Source organism: Schistosoma haematobium, chromosome 1 (assembly GCF_000699445.3).
Source record: "Schistosoma haematobium chromosome 1, whole genome shotgun sequence".
In the NCBI taxonomy this organism is placed as follows: Eukaryota; Metazoa; Platyhelminthes; class Trematoda; order Strigeidida; family Schistosomatidae; genus Schistosoma; species Schistosoma haematobium.
The window spans coordinates 64,491,154-64,512,487 of record NC_067196.1 but is presented as its reverse complement, the minus strand read 5'-3'; the positions used below and the strand labels follow the sequence as shown (position 1 = coordinate 64,512,487).

The 21,334-nt window shown below is 41.4% G+C and overlaps 1 protein-coding gene across 1 annotated transcript in view; it reads right to left on the bottom strand.

Moving 5' to 3' along the window:
* The window catches only part of DHRS12 (Dehydrogenase/reductase SDR member 12), a 49,782-nt gene that overhangs the window by 22,517 nt on the left and 5,931 nt on the right, over window positions 1-21,334 (bottom strand). The window contains exons 2-6 of the mRNA XM_051209361.1: window positions 9,908-10,394; window positions 8,609-9,006; window positions 6,950-7,126; window positions 6,095-6,575; window positions 3,895-4,018 (exon numbers count right to left, since the gene is read on the bottom strand). Coding sequence (XP_051074814.1) covers window positions 3,895-4,018; window positions 6,095-6,575; window positions 6,950-7,126; window positions 8,609-9,006; window positions 9,908-10,394 — 1,667 coding nt within the window. The remainder of the gene's footprint in view (window positions 1-3,894; window positions 4,019-6,094; window positions 6,576-6,949; window positions 7,127-8,608; window positions 9,007-9,907; window positions 10,395-21,334) is intronic.

The window sequence follows — 21,334 nt, the reverse complement described above, 5'->3', positions numbered from 1 at the left end:
AAGATAAAAAGTAATTTTGATCTCACGGTTTAAGGAAAGACAAAGAGTGTATACACCTACAGCGTTGTGATCGATTCTGAGACATGTCACCCAGAGTCTTTAACAAAATTTCCTTATGACAGAGGGTTCAAGAGTCGTTGAATGCAATAAGAAATGAGAGCATTATCAAAATCAGGTTTAACAATAACAGAGCAAACAATCCGGGCACAAACAACCAGTTCATTTTACTTCTGCTGCTTTCTGAAGATCACCATCTACGTATGACATAAAAATGACAAGACTGGCATTACCATTAATTGCAACCCAGTTCTGATAATATTTGGAGCTACTGAGGTGTCATCTTTGTAGTCCCATCAAAAGCGGTGTTGCCAATTCAACATAACTACCTATCATCCAAACGCCTCGAATACTCTCTACTTTTATGACAGCACTTAGAGTCTGTGGATAACACCTGACATGGGAGCCGCTGGGGTAACATAAATAAAATAAGCCTTGACCATCAAACATTTGGAAAAACTGCACCAATTGTAATAACAACTTCCACAATGTGAACAGTGCTGTGGAGACAGTGATGACTGAATTCTGAGAGCTGTCGAACATTTCTGGGAGCAAATTTTACGAGAATATGCGGGAAATGATTGGACCTATATTTTATACCAAAGCGTTGGAAATTAAACTAACGTTACATCTGTTATATTTTATTTCAGTATCGAATTTCTTCGAAATGTTTGATATACAGATCCAACTTGAGTATATAGGATCTGTGTATCTAACATTTCGAAGAAATCCGACCGAAGCTGCTACCTTGACGTGGTGGTCGGGCTTGCCTATCGTGATGAAGCAACCGAGCTATACTGGATGGAATAACTGTTCCTCAAGGTCCTACCATGTCAGACAGGTCGGTTAAAGAGCGGTAAGACTAAAAGCAACAAACCCAAGGTCCGAAGGCGAAGTCGTACTGCTAACTGTACAGAGGTGTGACAGCAGTAAGGTGTTTCCTTCAGACAACCAGCATGACAGCGATGCTGCCTTCCCACAAGGAGGGGTGGGGTTAGAAAAGGTTGACCTTAAAAATGCACACCTCACCTTACCTCACGAATTTCCGTCTCCGGCGGTAAGGCCCTTTGAAGAACGGAGCTAACACATTAAAAACCTTCCATGAAAAGGCCGTGCGCGACCGGCCTCAAACAGTTGTCCCTTGGGCTCTGCGGTCACGCTCCCAGGTCGTCAAGACCAACACTAATCCAATTTCCTTTTCAGGTTCCTCAAGAAATACCCTGCCACGGTGTGGGCAGCCGGGAAGTGATATTAGCCCTCATACCCGTAACAACACACGAGACCAAGTTGGTCACATTCAAATCCTTCCTACACCCCCTAATACCTCTCTTATCTCCATGACTAACCCTCCTCACGTCTCTTTATCATCTCGCACCGCTAGGGCAAACGATTCGAGTACACGGAACGCTATTCCTGGTCTCTTGAAACCACGCTCTAAACTACACGTAGGAGCTTTTAACGTCCGAACACTGTGCCAAATAGGACAACAGGCTTCCCTAACTAGGACTTTAGAATCCCGCGCCATCGATCCGAAAAGATAGGGACACTCGTCGTTGCCTCTTCGTCGTCTCTGCCTATTCTCCCACTGACTGCAGCGCAGATGATGTAAAAGATGAGTTTTACAGAAAGCTCTCCAACCTCCTCCTAAAAGCTAGGCGCTCGGATGTAGTAATAGTGGCCGGTGACATTAATGCTCAAGTAGGTAAACTAAGCGATAGGGAAAGACACCTGGGTGGATCTTATAGCATCGTGGCTCAAAGAACAGATAATGGTGATCGTCTGTTGCAGCTATGCTCAGATAACCGCCTGTTCCTTGCAAATACTAACTTTAAGCATAAGGAAAAACATCTTTTAACATAGCGACCCCTAATTCGTCCCAACGTTGGAACCAAATAGATCACATCGCTATCAGCCACCGATGGAGGGGCTCGATAGAAGACTGTCGCTCATTCTGGAGCACATGCTTAGATTCAGATCATGCTCTAGTACGAGCGCGTATCTGTCTGCGTCTTACTGGACGTAGGAGAGACGCTGCAAGGAAACCTCTTAGGGGCCCACTTAATGATAGCCAAGCTAAGAGTTTATGTCAGGAACAACTAGGAAAACAGTTAGGCAGCCATATAGGTGATGCCCACCCCGAGGCAGCATGGAATGATATCCGAAAAGCTGTGGAAACAGCAGTGATATCTGCTAGTAAGGTAAACCACAAGGTTAGGGAGAAACACTGGATCTCAGCAGCACTGAAAGGAGTACCAAAGAAGTACATTAACCTTATACAGGCTCTCTACTCGAACACAACTGGTAGAGTGAGAGCTTATGGCGAACTGTCATCAGAATTGATTACCTCAAGTGGTGTTCGTCAGGGCTGTCCACTCTCTTCATTCTTGTTCAACTTTGTCGTCGACGTACTTTTAGAGATAACACTTTCCTCGTCTAGATTTCCAAGGGTTGAACTTCTACCGGGAGGTTCACTTGTTGACTTAGAATATGCTGATGACATAGTTTTATTTGGCGAAGACGCTGACAAAATGCAGAGTCTTCTGACCACTCTAAGCAACAATACAGGCATGTTCGGCATGCGATTCTCCCCCTCAAAATGCAAAATGTTGCTTCACGATTGGGTTGCATCGACACCCGAACTAATCATAGGGAGTGAAGTAGTTGAGCGTGTCGACCGCTTCACTTATCTTGGAAGTCTCATCAGCCCTTGTGGTCTAGTGTGTGACGAAGTCTCAGCACGGATACAGAAGGCTCGACTAGCTTTTACCAACTTGCGTCATTTATGGCGTAGGCGAGATATCCGTCTATCAACCAAAGGACGGGTTTACTGCGCAGCAGTTCGTTCCATCCTAACTTATGGCAGTGAAACATGGCCGGTAAGAGTAGAGGATATCCGTACGTTACTAGTATTTGATCATAGGTGTCTTCGAAATATTGCTCGTATATCCTGGGACCATCAAGTAAGTAATGCAGTTGTTAGGAAACGGGTACTAGGTAAGGATGGCAAATCAATTGATGAAGTAGTGAGACTTCATCAGTTGAGATGGCTGGGACACGTGTTACGTATGCCCAACCACCGACTGCCTCGATGTGCGATGTTTTGTTGTATAGGAGTAGATTGGAAGAAAGCTAGGGGCGGCCAGACCTAAACATGGCACAAGTCCATGAAGTCACTGACAAGTGGACTGAGTCATGTTGGTAGGTGTCGACTACCTGGTTGGGGACCGCGAGATGATAGCAACCGATGGTTAGAGACCCTGAATGACATGGCTCAAAATCGTTTGCAATGGCGCAGGTGCATCCACTCTTTGTGTTCTCCCAAATTCTAATATTCTGAATTCTTCATGTCCCTTTCTTTTTTTCTTTCCAAATTTATTTCACTGGATTATACTCCTTGAATAACATCTTCAAACCCTAATTTTTCTGATAACAGCTTATAATTTTACTACATCTAGCACTACGGGATTTGAATAGACCACCGCATCTCTGTGCTAATGTGGTGTGGCAACTCGAACTGATGTACGTACGTACGAAGTTCTACGTTGTTACTGACTGACTGAACATACTGTTTGAACTGTAGTTTTATGGTATTCGATACGTTTGTTTATTTAGCATCAGATATTGAGGAGGAAGAATTTATGTAAAAAAAAAAGTAGCATACACGGACGATAGTGAAAAAAATTGGGATGAATGAGAAATTAGGTTAGTGTTTAAGTGAATTCTAGTATTTAAGGAGGCGGTCAAGTGATTGACATTTACCGTTCATCTACTCCATACAAGGCTATCAATATTCCATGAGTATGCGGAAATAAATTTCGCTAATCAAAAACAACTCACTGATGTCAGTAAGCAGAGTTTTCAGGGCGACTTCCTCATCAACCCCAGTTTCTTCATATATTTTCTCGCGTTCTTCACTAGATAATTTCTCTTCATCTGATGATGAATTAGTCATGTAATCTACCTAAAATTACGATAGAAAGATTGTAAAAACCTCAAATAAATAGTTACCTCAATAAACTTACATGAAACAAGAATTAAAAACATTGTGGGATGGAGTGAAATAATATAATTTACATACGTACAAGTTCAAAAACAGATGTTTGAAAAATGTGGTTTACAGAAGATTGTGTAAAAATAGACCTCTTTGATATCACAGATATTTATTTGTAATTTAAACAACTACAAAGTTAAATTTGTACGGGAAAACAACACATGTAATAAACCGGAGGCAACATATACAAATTGTTATCAATACGTTAGATGAACCGATAAAATTGACAAATCACAAAAAATAATGACATATTCAAAATGATCAGAATATTATTACAAATAAGTTAAAGATCAAATTACTGGTGTATAAGTAACAAACTACTTATGGACCGTAGAATCTAAGATTCCATTTTAATTGTCATACGTAAATATTACAACAGTCTAGAATAAGATGAAGTAGTAATACAAATTTCCTTAAATCATATTTCGTCCTGTGAGTGTCACTTCTATGGTGTGTCGAAGAAGATCGTCACAATCATACTGAATTCTTACAAAGGACAACATTGCAAAGTCGTGGACAAAGAGCAACCGACAGATGTATTCCAAGCGAGGACCAGTGTCAGACGCGGCTGCTTACTCTTACCCTTTCTCTTTATTCTAGTGGTTGACTGGATTATGAAGACTTCCACATATGGAAGGAAACACGAAATGCAATCGACAGCTAGCATGCGACTGGACGATTTGGACTTTGCAGATGACCTAGCCCTTCTATCACATACACACCAACAAATGCAAGTCGACCACCAGTGTGGCATAAGCTTCTGCATCAGTAGGTCTCAACATACACAAGAGAAAAAGCAAGATCCTCAAATACAACATGGAGAACACCAATCCAATCACTTTTGATGGAGAAAATCTGGGACAGGCGGAAACTTTCATGGACCTGGACATCATCACTGAGGAACATGGAGGATCCGATGCAGACGTAAATGCGAGGATGGACAAAGTAAGGTCAGTATTCATACAGTCGAAGAACATATGGAACTCGAAACAACAGTCAACCAATATCAAAGTTAGAATCTTCAATACGAACATCAAGAGAGTTCTACTGTACGAAGCTGAAACTTCGAGTACTACAACCAGACTGTGGAATAACCTACCACAATCTATCTGTAAGATAAAATTACTCCCATCCTTTGTTCGCTGCGTCGATGCATAACTGCTCCTCTGAAAATGCATGAAATCTAGCGCAGGTATCTTATTCCAGAAGTGAGATTATAAAAATTTTAAATGTTTAGACATTCGTATTACTGAGTTCACTAAGTAAAACCACCTACCTGTTGTTACTCTACGTTAACACTGTCCGCGGGAATTCTAACTAATTTGAATAATGCCTAAAATGAACAGTATATCACTGAGTCACATGACATATCCATTATGGAAGACCTGACTGACATATTTTGGTAATTATTGCTATGTTGTTCCGTGCTATCTGTTTCCATTTTACTTTCTCTAGTTGTAGATGATTGTAATTAATTCGTTATGACGCAGGAAATGACCTAAAATGCACCGTTCATAAATCAACAGCATGTCCACTTAAGAAGAATTAAAAGTTCCCGGCCGATGCATTTCATTGCTTCAATACATGTCATAAATGTACTACCTAAACAATTGTTGAACTAGTACACTTAAAACAATTTTATATCACATGTTTGTCTTCTACATTCAATGTTACTACTTACATCAAGCTGATCACGCCTGTAAACTGGCGTGAATTCTGTAATTACATTCAGTATATATATACTATCATCATTAAAATAAAAGTATGTACTTTATGTCAAGTATACGTTAAGCCAACAAATTCAAAGAGTACATACATATTTAATGATTTGATAAAAAAAAAACGGTATATATCAACTTCTTAGTTTTAAATATGTGCCACGATTCCCAGCTTTAAAGTTACAGACAGATTCCTGAGAAAGCAAAAGGTGTGGTTAAGACAAGTTAATAAATAAAATAAGGGTATCAATAAAGAAATATGTTTTACCTCATCTCCTTCGTGATCGTCTAATTCACTCTCATCTTGTGCTTCTTCGTCTGGATCATCTTCTTCATCGGAGGAGCCCACATTAATAGCTTTTCGTTTACGCCTTTTAACACCACGTCTCATTTTTGTAACAATAGCAGCTGCACGCTGCTTCTTTTTAGCAAGGCGAGTGCGTTCGGACGTCTTTAGTAAACCACCTTTAGATCCACCTTTATTACGATCATCAGGATCTTCAAACAAGAGACCTTTCCCTTTACTAGAACTTGGGCCTTCTTCTGCTTTGAGTGGATCGGCGTTCGGATTTTTCAAGCGATTATCATCACCCAGATCATCTTCATCATCGTCATCATCAGCCTCACTACCACTGTCCAATTCTTCCAAATCAGTAAGCTTTAAAGTGTTTTCAGGCTTCAGATCCTTAGTTTTTACTTCTGTTGAATTTCGCTGATTTGAATTGGAGTCTCCGAGGGAAGTTAGAAACCTAAAAGCAGAATGAAATGAGTGAAAACAATAAAACTGAAATTCATGTCTGGTATGAAAGTGTTAGGGTTCTGAATCTAGATTATTGTTCCAAAATATTCTTACTACAAAGCTTTTGAGTCAGTTGAGTAACAAAAAAAAGTCATATCTACACTGATTCTCTGATGAACACATGTTAGAATGAGTACCGAGAAATACAAAATTTTGCTACTTAATGAGTTGAAATGAAATGCATAAAAAAACAGTAGTCTGAAATTCTGAGTTCTAATGAATAAGTTAATCAAAAAGATCCGATTTACTAGAAAAGTTTAGCTAGTTTTAATGGGGATTTATGCTCCTAATGTAAAGAGTTGTTATATAGATAATCGGACCTACTTTAATCCCTTCGAAATTTCTCGATCCATGTTTGTTTCATCGTCGCTAACGTTATCGGTGAGTTTCCGTTTAACCATAACGTTAAATAAGTTGAGGGTTTTGTGTAGGCGGCTATATTCTGCTTCAGCTTCATCTTCTCGAAGAAAACGATAACTTATTTCCGGTTTCATCTTGTACCTATTTATAAATCGAAAATAACAAAAAGAATATTTGCAAGTGTATTAGGTAATTTGAAAAAAAGATTGCAGTATCATTGAGGTGATGCGTCATACTGAAAGACAATGTTTTGTTAACGGGGTAGCAAAAAGTCAAAAATATGCAATATTCTTAACGGTAAATGGAAACGGTTTATAATTTGGTGTAGTAGAAATGATAGTTAATATGGTTAAGCAAACATTACAATATTTTTACCGGTGGGGAAATTCGTATAACTTTGCTTCATTGAATATCTAGAGCTTATCTGGTGTTATGTACTGACTGTTCTAGAGCGTTTAAGCACTGAGAAAAAACCCATTATGTATTGAAAACGCCGTTAAGTGGAATACAATTTTTGATGAGAAACTGTAAAGGATTCTACAGTTAGAGTAAGATGTATTATCAAAAGGAATTGAGAAAATGTATTATGACTTTTTCAATATATAGCGAAATAGTTTGACTGACATTACGATCTAGAAAGGGAATCTTATCATGAACAGAAATGTGTGAAAGTTGGACTGGTGGACATCTTAAACTCTTTTGGTCAAGGTAATTACAGGATTTGTAAAATCACCTTCAAAGAAAAGCATGTAATGGAGACATCAGTTTAGTACGAATCATTGATGTAACACACTAAAATATAGATTAAGATGAGGTACGCGATACAATGATCGTCCATTGATTAAACCACAATCCAAAAATAACACAGTGAGAGGAAAATGCCTATTTCACGATAAAACTACTGAAATAAAGTGGAAAACACTAACCATACCCTGGTTTAATCATACTGCTGTTACCTGAAACCGCAATGTGAAAAATGCATCACATCAATACTTAGATTTGAACATCTAACCAAACGATTTACAATCCAATGAATTAGTATCATTCAAAGCGAGGTGGGATTGTAGTAACTTGTCCTATGTCGAGCCCACATAGCTTATTCTAGCTTCTGGACAAACCAGTTTCTTTGATCGTTTGTGTCTGGATCAACAACTGTATGAAATATATGTATTCGAAATCCGTTCTCGTATTTAACTTATTTAGTTCGCTTTTTTAATAACGCGAATTAAGTTGATAATTATATACGAGGATTGACGATACATATCTTTCATTAACAATCATTCATCCGATCTAACTAGAGTCAGATATACAGGGCCACTAAAAGATCATAAAGCATAGAACACTACGGATTTTTGAATGTGGTGTAATAAGAGCTCACTGAGTGGTCACCATAATGTTTTATTTAGTTTATGCGCAGTGAAGCGTCTAAAGATAAAACTTTATATGTAGGTTTAAAGACTATTAATATGAAGTGATCACGCTTTTAACAAACTTTCGGGGCCACACGAATATTTCCATTTGGAAATTAACGTGTAAATTTCATATTGAAATCAGTAAAGTGTAGGACGCAGTGATCGGCTGGGTAGACAGTAAATGGCGATATAGAACCAAAAAGCTACTTACCAAGCATTTACCGGATAAGCATCGAAATTACCATCTTTGCACTGGCAAAATACAAAATATTCGACATTCTCTGACACACTACCTTCTCGAACTCCTCTAAAACGACGGCGATTAGCCTTGCCTTTTCCAACCGTCATTAGCCAAGGTTGATCATCTGGCTTATAACTTTCTCGTACAACACCAAATTTTTTTAATCTTGCCTCTTCTTTAGCTTCGCGGCCGAATTCACTACCAGCACCAGTGTCTGGCATTTCGGTTGTATTGTATAAACTCCGATAAGCCTTAAGATTATTTTCACGTTGCATAAAAACTTCAGGGGCTGATGATAAATCAAGCCTGTCAGCTGCATGGAAACGCAATACACTAAATCTTTTGTCCTTCTTGTTTGGAACTCTAACCTAAAATATGAAGACACAACTGTGTTATTTATAGGCAAATAAGATCAATTAAAATCTCGGGAGGTACAAAATCCTTAGTTTGATCGATTTATGATTTATTGATTTTAGTATTTTCATATAAGCTAATAAAAGTACTACTTTTAATAGAACTTTACAATCTCTTGGACTTATCCGTGGCTAGTTTTTTGAGTGATACAAAGACGGTTTATTTCGATCTAGAGAGTTAAATCATATGAATAATAGAAATTGTTTGCTAATTTCCATATGACATTTTTGTCAAAACTAATTATCAAACGATCAATAATTTCAACAATCTCCACAAGACCCCTTCTGATACTGATCAATAATTCCCTTTAGTATATAACTGTTTTCTTCTATCACACAAACTTAGCATTTAACGTTTTATCATTTCAGACAACTTCTGAATTAATTTGATTTATATATGGTCTATACTGAAAAAATGTTTGTGAGGTTGATTGAACCTACGTACTCCATCAGTTTTTAACTAGTGATTCACCTGTCTAAACCTGCTCCGCTATTGTTTGAAATACTAAGTAGTATAGCACGTTTTTACATGGTATGACTCAGAAAGACATGTGTATGGCTAATGAACTGTTGTGCATCTTGAAGATTTTGTTTTAAATTTGAAACGTTATAATTTAAACGACTGTACAGTTACAAGCTGATCACTGCTAGAATAATTGCCAGTTAACTGTTGTGTTGACCGTACAGTTCTTCCTTGTGCAGATAATTTTCATTTATTGTCAACAGTAATAAAGTTAATTTCAAATCGTCCTTATAAATTTACTTCTACAACTACAGTGAATTAGACTGACTAAAAGTGTTTAGTTTATATTAGGTATCTTAAAAAGCCCAATTAAGACTTTGGTAAATATCGTACCTGCATCTCTCTGATAACATTACGTTGAGACGTTTGTTTCTCATCAATGGTTTTGAGTTTCTCAGAGACATCATTAAGTGCAGTACTTCCTGACTGAACATTTTGAGGACGAACAGAATGAGTAATGAGGTTGCTCGCCCTTGCAGAGGATGACACCGCAGTATTTCGTAGTTGAGTTGGTATGGAATTTGAACGAGATACATTTGATGTGGATTGAATCGAGGATATTTTTAAGGGAACAATAGGAGTGATTTTTAGACCTGTTGAAGAAGCTGCAGTAGTTACATTTATTGGAGTAGAAGCATTGCCAATTGGTCGAATCACAACAACAGAGCCAGTAGAAACAACCGAATCTCGAGGAGGGGTAGTAATAAAGTTATGAGTTGGGCGAGTGTACTGAATCCCTTTATGGGGAGATAAACGTGACACAACCGTTATGTTCTGAGCTTCAGAAACTTCTGTTATTTGAGGTGCGACCTTCTCCACTCTGTCACAAAAGAATTAAGTAAATTCAATTACTGAAAATTCAAAAAGGAAGCTACGAGATGTGTTACAGTTTGTATAGATGATCTTTGAAAAATATAGGTAGGGTTATGGATAGTTAATATTAAATTGAAGAAATTTGAGCTAAACCTCTTAATTTATTATTCAGAACTATAATTTAGTCGGTGAGTCAAACCCAACGTAGAACGTGGCACATGTGTACATTGGTTCAGCTTGCCATACCGCATCAGTATAGTGAGACGAAATTGTCGGGGTAAATCCCAGAGTGGTAGTAGTAATAGTAGAAAAGACTGTGTCCAAACAACGATTCGAGAAGATATAAATCAGTGACGAAAATATTTACGGGGAATTTAGAGACCTAGAAACTAAGTGAATGCGCCTCTGTGTCATTGCGAACGACCTTGGGCTGTTATTCAATCTCTAGTCATTGGTTAAGGTAATCATGCGAAACCCAATCAAGTCGTCTGCACCTACCTACACGGATCAGTCCAACAGCCAGTGTCTTCATGTACTGATATCGCGTCTTGCTTTGGCCGCCAGAAAGTCTGAACATTGTTGCAGTAACCAGTCGCCATCCTCTGTTTGCTGAGCTGAGATGATGTAAGACTTACCTCAGTCTTTCACTTTCGTTTAGCCTACCTAATTAAGCGTGAGTCTCCTGCTACGATTACTACTTCTGTAGGAGAGCAGAGAGATTCCCATAAAACCCAATCTTTACTTCTTCCGAACTGCGGTCAGTGCGAGCGTAGAGGGATACGACAGTGCATGTTCCCATCTTTCCGTGTTCTCGCTTCTGCATCTGGTTGAATAGAGCAAAGGCGACTATCTGTTGGGATTCAATTCATGAAAGCCTGTCCCACGTTTGAACTTAATGGTATGCTAACACCATCAAGTCAACGAGAGGCGGCATTCAAGTCTTTGAATACACGGAGAGTAAATCGTGCGGTTTCTATGTATTGACTAGATAAAGTTAAGTAGATGGTCACACTTGGATCCTGCAGGATGTTTCAGAGACAATATACATTAATGATGACAGATTCTAGAATCTTAGCTAAGAGAGCCTGTTGGGCTATTTAATATAAGGTCTGAACACTAAGACCCCTAACGTGTAGTTTACAGAGAGGTTTCAAGAGACTGGAAATAGCCTCGCAAACTCGAATAGTTAGCAATGATGATGGATATGAATGAAGTAATAGGAGAGAGGTTGGTGGTGGGGATAAAAAGAATAGCGTGAAGTGAAGAGGGGATTTGACCGTGAAAAGATTTCTAGTGATATTAGAGGTATGAGGGGGTTTGTCACTTCCTGCTTGCCACAAAGTGCAAGTTAAGCTAGATAGAAAGGCAGCTGATATTGCAGTGTTTATCAATATAACCTCGGGAACCAAAGAACTAACTTTTAATTATATTCACTGAATGAGACCCATTCAGTTAGGTGGTTTAGTTTAAGCATGAAAAAAACCGAGAGCTAAAATTTTGTAATAATAATCGCTCTATTTGATGGTGGGAAACACACAGATAAAAAAAAACGTAAAAATCAAAAAGGTATTATTGATGTACAGCATTCTTAGTTGTAATGTCAGTGTGAAAGCTTTCAAACACATTAATCACATTATTGAAGCACACTGTATCGACATGTTACATAACATGTACTTTTCCTCTAAGGTCAGCGCACATAAAAATTTATATTGTAGAGCGAAAAATAGCATTATAGGGCAGTAAGTGAATTTTGGTTGTTCAGTTCAGTCAGTCAGCTACAACGTAGGACCAGGCAAATATACCTCATTAACACAACAAGATGAACACCAAATTCATAGAAGTAGTTACTTCAACGGTAGTAATATATAAAAGAAAGATTGCAATAAGGATATAGTACAGGAAGAAAGAATTAGTTAGTAGAAAGAAAGATATGAAGCGACTTTAATCTCATAGTTTAAGGGAAGACAGAGAGTGTATACACATAAGCCATTGTGATCGATTCTGAGTCATGTCGCCCAGAGTCTCCAACCATTGGTTACGAGTCACGCAGACCCAACCAAGTAGTCTGCATCTACCAACATGATTCAGACTAGAAGTTAGTGTCTTCAAGCACTGATGCCACGTTTTGGTTTGGCCGCCCTTAATTTTCTTCCAACCATCCCGAACGCCGGTTAGCATTGCACGTCGTGGTAATCGGTGTTCAGGCATACGTAACACATGGCCCAACCATCTCAGTCGATGAAGATGCATAACCTCATCAACTGATTTACCATCATTCCCTAATACCCTGCGTCTAACCTCACTATTGCTTACCCGGTGATCCCAGCAGATGCGAGCAATATTTCTAAGGCATCTGTGACCAAGTACTAGTAACTTATGAATATCTTCTACTCTTAATGGCCATGTTTCGCTGCCGTAAATTAAAACAGAACGGACTGTCGCGCAGTATACTCGTCCTTTTATTGACAGACGGATATCTCGCCTTTTCCATAGGTGACGTGGGTTAGTAAAAGCCAAACGAGCTTTTCGAATCCGTGCTGAGATTTCGTCAGACACCAACCCATTAGGGCTGATCAGACATCCAAGATAAGTGAAGTTGTCGACGCGTTCGACTACTTCACTCCCTATCCTTAGTTCAGGTGTTAACACAGACCAGTCCTGAAGCAACAACTTGCATTTAGAGGGAGAGAAGCGCATTCCAAACATTCTGGCACTGTTACTTAGTGCTACTAAAAGACTCTGCATTCTATCAGCGTCTACACTAAACAGGACTATGTCATCTGTGTATTCTAAGTCGATAAGTGGACCTCCTGGAAGGAGATCAACGCCCGAAAATTCAGTCGATGAGAGTGTTATTTCCATCAGTAGGTCTATGATGAAGTTGAACAAAAATGGAGAAGGTGGACAGCCTTGAAAGACACCACTTGAGGTTGCAAAAGCAGATGACAGTTCGCCATAAGCTCTGACTCGACTAGTAGTGTTCGAGTAAAGAGCCTTCACAAGGTTTATGTACTTCTGTGGTACGCCTTTCAATGACAGACACTGCCACAGAATCTCGCAGTCTACCGAGTCAAATGCTGCTTTTAAGTCAAGAAAGACCACCATTGTCGGACGCCGATAAGTATGCCTATGTTTTAGAACCTGACGAATGGTGAATATGTGGTCGATGCAGCCACGACCAGGTCTGAAGCCAGCTTGATTCTCTCGTGTTTGCAGTTCACGAGTTTTAGTTAGGCGTCTGATAATTATCGAGCCTAGTATTTTAGATACTATATTAGTTAAACTAATCCCTCTATGGTTGTCACAGGATGATTTTAACCCTCTCTTATATATTGGGACGATAAGTGATTGTGACCAGTCAGATGGAATAACGTCTAACTCCCAGATCTTAGCTAAAATATTAGTCAACCTAATCGCTAAAATTGGATCACCATTCTTAAAGACCTCTGAAGCCAACCCATCTGGACCAGCTGCCCTTCCTCGTTTCAGATTAGCTATAGCCTTTTGAACTTCTGCTAGAGTTGGGGTACCTACTTCAATGTTCCATTCACACTGTCTGGGAATGGAGGGTAGTTGTAGAGTAGCTGAAGGCCAGCTGAACTGTTCTCTGAAATGTTCCGACAATCGTTCTAAACGTCTGGACTGAGAGCAGATGAGGGTGTCGTCTTTTTCCGAAATAGTCTGACTTACACTTGACTTATTAATTCCAGTTTCTTTTATTAGTCTGTAGAGCTGTCTTGTGTTACCTATAGCCGCCGCCTTTTCCATTTCTTTTGCTTTCGTTGCTCACCACTGCTCACGGTCGTCCCTTAGACTTTTGCCTAACCTAGATCTGATTTGTTTACGCTCTTCATCGTGTTCAGAGCCTGACGGGATGAGTTTATGAGAATCCATCAGTGCAATAGACCTTGAGGAAATTCATTGGTTCTTTGTAACCCTGTGGTTTAAATCACTGATAGATGTCACTGCTGTTTCCACAGCTTTTTGTATAGCTTTCCAAGCAACATCTGGGTCAACCTCGGTTTCAGAACTACCTAACTGTGACCTCAATTGTTCCTGGAACCTACTTTTGGTTTTCTCGCTACTCAATTCAGTTCTAATGGCTCTTTTTAGTGTGGCTTTTTTGCGTCCAGTGAGGCGCAAGCAGATGCGTGCCCGTATTAGGGCATGGTCGGAGTCCAAGCAGGTACACCAGAATGAGCAACAATCTCCTACCGACCCTCTCCAACGATGACTGATGGCAATATGGTCTACTTGAGTCCATCGTTGGTTTGGTGTAGGCGGTCGCTATGTTAGACGCTGTGTCTCCTTATGCTTGAAATTTGTGTTTGCTAAAAATAAACGATTGTCTGAGCACAGTTACAACAGACGACCACCATTCTAACAGTGCTTGTTCCGCCCTCATGCTTAGTGCTATCTCTACTCCTGCCAGTTCACGAGAGCTGGCCATCGGGTCACCAGATACACGGAGGATGTATCTCGCTGGCTCTCCGTTTTGACGAGGTGAGGTCAAGTGAATGATGACCACATTGGGATCCTGTATGTGTGTTTCAGAGACACAGCATACATCAATGGTACGAGATTCTAGGGTTCTAGCCAAGGAATCCTGTTGACCGACTTGACACAGGGTGCGTACGTTGAAGGCTCCAATGTGTAGTTTGGAGCGAAGTTTCAGTAGACCTGGGACAGTGTTTTGAGCACTAGAATCGTCGGCTATGTTGACATTTGAGGAGGAAGCCGAAAAAAGGAAGTTTAGATGTGAAAGTCGATGTAGGAGGAATAATAGGAAGTGAAGACGGAGGTTGATTATAAATACAGTGGTCTTGAATGCTGTTAGAGGTATGAGGGCTAATATCACTTCCCGGCTGCCCACACCGTGGCAGGGTATTTCTTGAGGAACCTGAAAAGGAAATTGGATTAGTGTTGGTCTTGACGACCTGGGAGCGTGACCGCAGAGCCCAAGGGACAACTGTTTGAGGCCGGTCGCGCACGACCTTTTCGTGGAAGGTTTCTAATGTGTTAGCTCCGTTCTTCAAAGGGCCTTACCGCCGGAGACGGAAATCCGTGAGGTAAGGTGAGGTGTGCATTTTTAGGGTCAACCTTTTCTTTTTTTTATTACTTGTTTTTATTTTATTTGAACACATAAATATTGGTACAAGAGAACGCCAATATATATCCGCCACACAAAACAATGAGAATGCGAAGAGAAATAGAAAAAAAACTAAGGAGTGCAAAAGAAAAAGAGAACAATAACGAAGAGATTGGTGTAAGGTAGTGTGGTAGTAACGAGGTACAATCAGAAGAAATCTTTCAGGTAAGGGAGACACAACCACTTTTTATGAAGAAAGTAAAAGAAGGTTACAGCAGGATCGCCACTGGCTTCTATTCTGAGCCATATCTGATAACGTCTCTAGCCACTGTGTAGCACCATCTCTCGGACCCCAACCAGGGAGTCGTGAAGGACCGACAGAAGCCTGTCCTTTGCAGATTTCTTTCATACCACGACACCATGTCATGCACTGACCACCTCTCCGCTTCTTCCAACCAGTCCCAGAGTCGGCAAATAATGCACGACGTGGAATTCTCTGGGACGATATTCGGAGAACATGTCCAAGCCACCGAAGTCGGTGTTTCAAGATGGTAACACCAATTGAATTATCATCTCTGTGCCTGAACACACGATGCCGAACCTCTGCATTACTGACATGGTGTTGCCACTGAATGTCAGCAATCCTTCGGAGACAGCGATGATCGAACACAGAGAGTCGTCTGACGTCCTCAACTCGGAGAGACCAGGTTTCACAAGCATAGAGCAAAACTGCTCTCACCGACGCGTTGTAGATCCGACCTTTTACAGCCAGACTAACATCACAAAGGCGCCAAAGGTGGCCCAGATTGGCATAAGCCGCTCTGGCTTTCACTATTCGTGCATTGATCTCATCACTCACACCACCACCAGCACTTATGCAGCTACCCAGATACACGAACTTCTCGACTACGTCTATCTGCCCACCATCCAGGGTGAGTATAGGATTGGAATCCTGCCAGTCTTGTAGAAGTACTTTGCACTTCGGAGGTGCAAAGCACATACCATACCTACGGACACTGATTGTCAACTGATTAAGTGCGGATTGCATGCCTTGGGCATTATCGCACAGTAAGACAATATCGTCCACATACTCAAGGTCGAGAAGTCTTTCTCCAGGCAACAGATCCACACCACCATTACTTACATTCATCAGAGCTGTTTCTAGAATGTCATCGATGGCAAAGTTGAAGAGGAATGGTGAGATTGGACAACCCTGCCTAACCCCACTGCTCGAATGGAACAATGGAGAGAGGTGGTTGTATGCCCTCACTCTGCCTGAGGTGTTTGTATATAGGGCTTTTAGGATGTTAATAAACTTCTCAGGCACACCCTTCTTCAATAGACAATCCCAGAGAACAGCCCTGTCCAACGAATCGAAGGCAGCCCTGATGTCAAGAAACACTACGATTGTTGGCCTTTGAAAAGTATGGCGGTGTTCTAACATTTGGCGAAGGGTGAAGATATGATCAATACATCCTCGACCAGAACGAAACACAGCCTGCTCCTCGCGAGTCAATCTTTCTCGGGTTTTGAACAACCTACGAAGTATGACGGAAGCCAATAGCTTGGACGCAATCGGAAGTAGACTTATCCCCGATAGTTGTTACAGGAACGACGTGAACCCTTTTAAAGATAGGGACAACTATCGACTCATTCCATGACGTTGGTACACTCTCTAGTTCCCAAACCTTTGTAAACAACGTCGTCAATTCCTTAGTCAAAAAGTCACCACCATCTTTAAAAAGAGCCGGAGGTAAGTCATCTGGGCCAGGTGATTTGTAACGCTTCAAGAGTTGGAGTTCCTTGCGGACTTCCTCCTCGTTTGGTGGATCAGTCGTCACCGGCCATGGAGGGCAGGACAGTCTGACCGATGTTGCCGGAGCAGCAGGCCAGTTGAACTGCCCTTCGAAGAATTCTGCCCACCGTCCAAGACGTCGATGGATGTTAGTGATTGGCATCCCATCATCCTCGCAGATTGTTTCACTCACACCAGACTTCTTGCTGCCAGTGGCTCGGATGAGTTGGAAGAGCTTCCGGTAGTTACCAGATGCAGCTGCTGCTTCCAGCTCATTAGCACGCTTCGACCACCAGGCTTCTCGGTCCTTACGCAAGCTTTGCCCAATTTCCTTACGTAACATCCTTCGTTTATGGTCAAACTCACGGTCACCTGGAGTAGACCGACGGGCTTCAATGAGTTGTAAGGAACCTGAAGAAACCCAGTGCTTAAAAGCGGGACGTTTCGCAAACCCACAACTGACTGTTCCAGCCATTTTCATGGCGTCATGCAATTGCAACCAATGCTCATCTATACTTTTCGGTGGAGTGGTAGCTAGCCTAGAGGCTAGCTCGGTTCGATACTTATTTGCAACAGAAGTTGCAACCAGCTTGCTAACACCAATCCGTTGTTGGCGGTCACTTCGTTGGCCACTGAAAAGTAAGGTAAGATTGGCGCAGACCAAGGCATGGTCAGAGTCCAGATAGGTACTCCAAAAGGAGCGGCAGTCTTTTACACAACCACGCCAGCGGTAGCTGATCGCGATGTGATCAATCTGAGTCCAGGCTTGGGATGTAGAGGAAGGACGCCAGGTGGCACATCGGCGATGACTGTGCCGAAAGTTAGTGCTAGCCAGAAACAGGTTGTGGTCTGTGCACAGTTGCAGTAGACGGTCCCCGTTATCTGACCTGCGACCAACGAGTCCCCATCGGCCACCTAAACGACTCTCTTCTGTGCCTAGACGCCCGACCTGAGCATTCAAGTCTCCGGCTAGTACTACAATATCTGTCGAATGCACTTTCTGGAGAAGAACAGATAACTGGTGGTAAAACTCATCCTTGATTGCATCCGGGCTGCAATCTGTCGGGGCATAGGCGGAGATGACGAAAAGACATCGTTTCTCACGCCGATTTCTTCTCACTTTGATGGAACTTTCTAATCTAACAGCGCATAACCGACTGTTAATGGGGATCCAATCGACTAGTGCTGCCTCAGCTCGAGCGCTTAGTGCGACACCAACGCCAGCAAGACCAGACGAAGGTGCCACAGGGTCCCCGGATAAGCGCATGTAAAACAAGCTTTTTGAAGTGACAGATGGAGAGCGAATTTGTAGTACTTCACCAGAGTCTTGAATACGGGTCTCGGATAGACAGCAGACAACGATATGAAGACTTTCCAAAGACATAGCCAGCCCTATCTGTTGTCCAACCTGCATAAGTGTGCGAACGTTGAAGGCAGCCAGTTTGAATGGTGCACGTGGTTTCAGAAAAACTGCTTCAGTTCTCGTATTCGGTGGTAACATACAATTTTCAACCGGACAGTGACTCGAGAACGTTTAGATATAGTCGAATTTCCACCAAAGACGAGCCGCTGTATAAGTATAAAAGAGGGTGAATAATGTGGAAAATAATAATAATAATAATAATAATAATAATAATAATAATAATGACAATAATAGTAATAATAATAATAATAGTATTAATAATGACAATAATTGTAATGATAATAATTTGAATCAAATGGTTGTTTTTCGAAGCAAGAAAAGTAATTTCCATAGACATGAAGAGTTCATCATTTGTGTGCGGGCTGTGATACTGCCCGGGTGCCTAAACCGAAGCAGGTGGTTATCTCAGGGGGCCACACCCCGAGCTTTTGACCTAAAGGTCTAAACCACAAGGCAGTGGAGCATCGTAAGGAGATGCAATCCCATGGTAGCCGGTGACCAACGATTGGTTCATACGCCATTTGTTCCCACAGGATACTGGAGCCCATGTGCACCATTGGTTTGGAATCCGGTTAAAGCGCCGGACATTCGCTTTTCGTCCTCTCATTTTCGTAAACAACACCCCCGCCACGAGAAGGCAGTGAGTAGGACTTCCTGGCAGAGGCTGTATACGCGTGGCCGTGTGAGAGTATTTCGAGAGGGAGAGCGGACTCACCCACTCTCGGCCGTACCAGGGCATTCGAGGGGCGAACCTTTTCTAACCCCACCCCTCCTTGTGGGAAGGCAGCATCGCTGTCATGCTGGTTGTCTGAAGGAAACACCTTACTGCTGTCACACCTCTGTACAGTTAGCAGTACGACTTCGCCTTCGGACCTTGGGTTTGTTGCTTTTAGTCTTACCGCTCTTCAACCGACCTGTCTGACATGGTAGGACCTTGAGGAACAGTTGCTCCATCCAGTATAGCTCGGTTGCTTCATCACGATAGGCAAGCCCGACCACCACGTCAAGGTAGCAACAACGGTCGGAGTTGTTGGATTACGCACTAGACTCTTTTTTATATAGTCGAGGTTTGTATTTTCTTGTATTTATGACAAAATTTATTTCAGTCAGTCAGCTACAACGTAGGACCAGGCACATACACACATTGATCCAACTTGCCATACTTCAATAACACAACAAGATGAACACCAAATTCCTGGCAGTTACTTCAATGATAGTAATATAGAGAAAGATTGTATATAAGGATATGAAACAGAGAAAGAACTAGTTCGTAGAAAAAAAGATAAAAAGTAATTTTGATCTCACGGTTTAAGGAAAGACAAAGAGTGTATACACCTACAGCGTTGTGATCGATTCTGAGACATGTCACCCAGAGTCTTTAACAAAATTTCCTTATGACAGAGGGTTCAAGAGTCGTTGAATACAATAAGAAATGAGAGCATTATCAAAATCAGGTTTAACAATAACAGAGCAAACAATCCGGGCACAAACAACCAGTTCATTTTACTTCTGCTGCTTTCTGAAGATCACCATCTACGTATGACATAAAAATGACAAGACTGGCATTACCATTAATTGCAACCCAGTTCTGATAATATTTGGAGCTACTGAGGTGTCATCTTTGTAGTCCCATCAAAAGCGGTGTTGCCAATTCAACATAACTACCTATCATCCAAACGCCTCGAATACTCTCTACTTTTATGACAGCACTTAGAGTCTGTGGATAACACCTGACATGGGAGCCGCTGGGGTAACATAAATAAAATAAGCCTTGACCATCAAACATTTGGAAAAACTGCACCAATTGTAATAACAACTTCCACAATGTGAACAGTGCTGTGGAGACAGTGATGACTGAATTCTGAGAGCTGTCGAACATTTCTGGGAGCAAATTTTACGAGAATATGCGGGAAATGATTGGACCTATATTTTATACCAAAGCGTTGGAAATTAAACTAACGTTACATCTGTTATATTTTATTTCAGTATCGAATTTCTTCGAAATGTTTGATATACAGATCCAACTTGAGTATATAGGATCTGTGTATCTAACATTTCGAAGAAATCCGACCGAAGCTGCTACCTTGACGTGGTGGTCGGGCTTGCCTATCGTGATGAAGCAACCGAGCTATACTGGATGGAATAACTGTTCCTCAAGGTCCTACCATGTCAGACAGGTCGGTTAAAGAGCGGTAAGACTAAAAGCAACAAACCCAAGGTCCGAAGGCGAAGTCGTACTGCTAACTGTACAGAGGTGTGACAGCAGTAAGGTGTTTCCTTCAGACAACCAGCATGACAGCGATGCTGCCTTCCCACAAGGAGGGGTGGGGTTAGAAAAGGTTGACCTTAAAAATGCACACCTCACCTTACCTCACGAATTTCCGTCTCCGGCGGTAAGGCCCTTTGAAGAACGGAGCTAACACATTAAAAACCTTCCATGAAAAGGTCGTGCGCGACCGGCCTCAAACAGTTGTCCCTTGGGCTCTGCGGTCACGCTCCCAGGTCGTCAAGACCAACACTAATCCAATTTCCTTTTCAGGTTCCTCAAGAAATACCCTGCCACGGTGTGGGCAGCCGGGAAGTGATATTAGCCCTCATACCCGTAACAACACACGAGACCAAGTTGGTCACATTCAAATC